At 66.6% G+C, this 1,047-nt stretch overlaps 1 protein-coding gene across 1 annotated transcript in view; it reads left to right on the top strand.

Annotated features, from left to right (window-relative positions):
• Positions 1 to 433: 433 nt before the first annotated feature.
• Positions 434 to 1,047, top strand: part of INPP5E (inositol polyphosphate-5-phosphatase, 72 kDa) — a 10,055-nt gene continuing 9,441 nt past the window's right edge. The window contains exon 1 of the mRNA XM_010838776.1: positions 434 to 1,043. Coding sequence (XP_010837078.1) covers positions 662 to 1,043 — 382 coding nt within the window. The 5' untranslated portion in view covers positions 434 to 661. The remainder of the gene's footprint in view (positions 1,044 to 1,047) is intronic.

Raw genomic sequence — 1,047 nt, 5'->3', positions numbered from 1 at the left:
GGATCTGTGGGCCAAACGATGGTGGTGGGCGCGCAGGTGAGCGAGGTAGGGCCGTCTGACCCCGGGGAGGGGGCCGGGGCGGGGCGGGGGAGGAAGGAATGGGCTCCGGCCAGATCCCCCATCCGAGGCTGCACCTACGCCTTTGGGGTGGAAATTCTCGCTAGTTGGGTCCCTGGCTCCCCAACTGAGAAGCAGCGCCCCCGCCCACCCCCTACCCCCTGCAAGAAGGAGACTTTCCTCCATCCTAAGATGCTGGACTTTTCACCCATCTCCTGGGAGGAGCCAGCGGGCCAGGACGCATAAATGCTTGTTCTTGCTGGGCCGCTAATGACCTGTCCGCTCCGTCACCCTGCCCCATGCTGTCCTTCAGGACCATTAAGTGGCATCACTGCCCTGGTGATGAAGGCTAACCACAGGGTGTTCCCTTAGGTACTTTCTGGAGACTCCGGACCTTCGGGGCTCCCAGCCATGCAGCAGCTGATCCTGTCCGAGCCGGACCACCCCAGGCCCGAGGGGGAGCTGCTGCCATGCCTCCGCTCCGCACCCCCCCAGCCACGGCCAAGCACACGGCCCTGACCCCGGGCGTCGGCAGCAGCCCCCAGAGGAGCCGTTTCCCGGGTCAGCCAGGCTGCCCCGGCCCTGAGAGCTGGCCCCCCGGACTATGCCATCCAAGTTGGTGAGCTTGGGGCATTCAGAGACCGCCTCCCAGCAGCCCACTGCCCAGGGGTGTCTGTGTCCTGAAGGCAGCATGCTCAAGGGACTGCTTCCGAACAGTGATGAAGAGCCTGTCCCCTGCCTGGGGTCCCCGGCTGCTGGCGGCCGTCAGGGACCCGAGAGGAGCCCAGAGCTCCCCCTGGATACCCCAGAGCAAGTCAGCAACGAGGACCCACGGGCCCAAGCGAGACCCTTCACCCCAAAGCCGCCGCCCCCGAGGCCCAGGCTGGAGCGGGCGCTGTCCCTGGATGAGAAGGGCTGGAGAAAGAGGCGTTTTCGAACCAGCCGCGAGGACCTGACTGTGCGGAATGGGGCCAGCCCCTCGGGGGGCTC

The sequence above is a fragment of the Bison bison genome, unplaced genomic scaffold (assembly GCF_000754665.1).
Source record: "Bison bison bison isolate TAMUID 2011002044 unplaced genomic scaffold, Bison_UMD1.0 scf7180017846162, whole genome shotgun sequence".
Lineage (NCBI taxonomy): Eukaryota > Metazoa > Chordata > Mammalia > Artiodactyla > Bovidae > Bison > Bison bison.
This window is presented reverse-complemented; position numbering and strand designations above follow the sequence as displayed.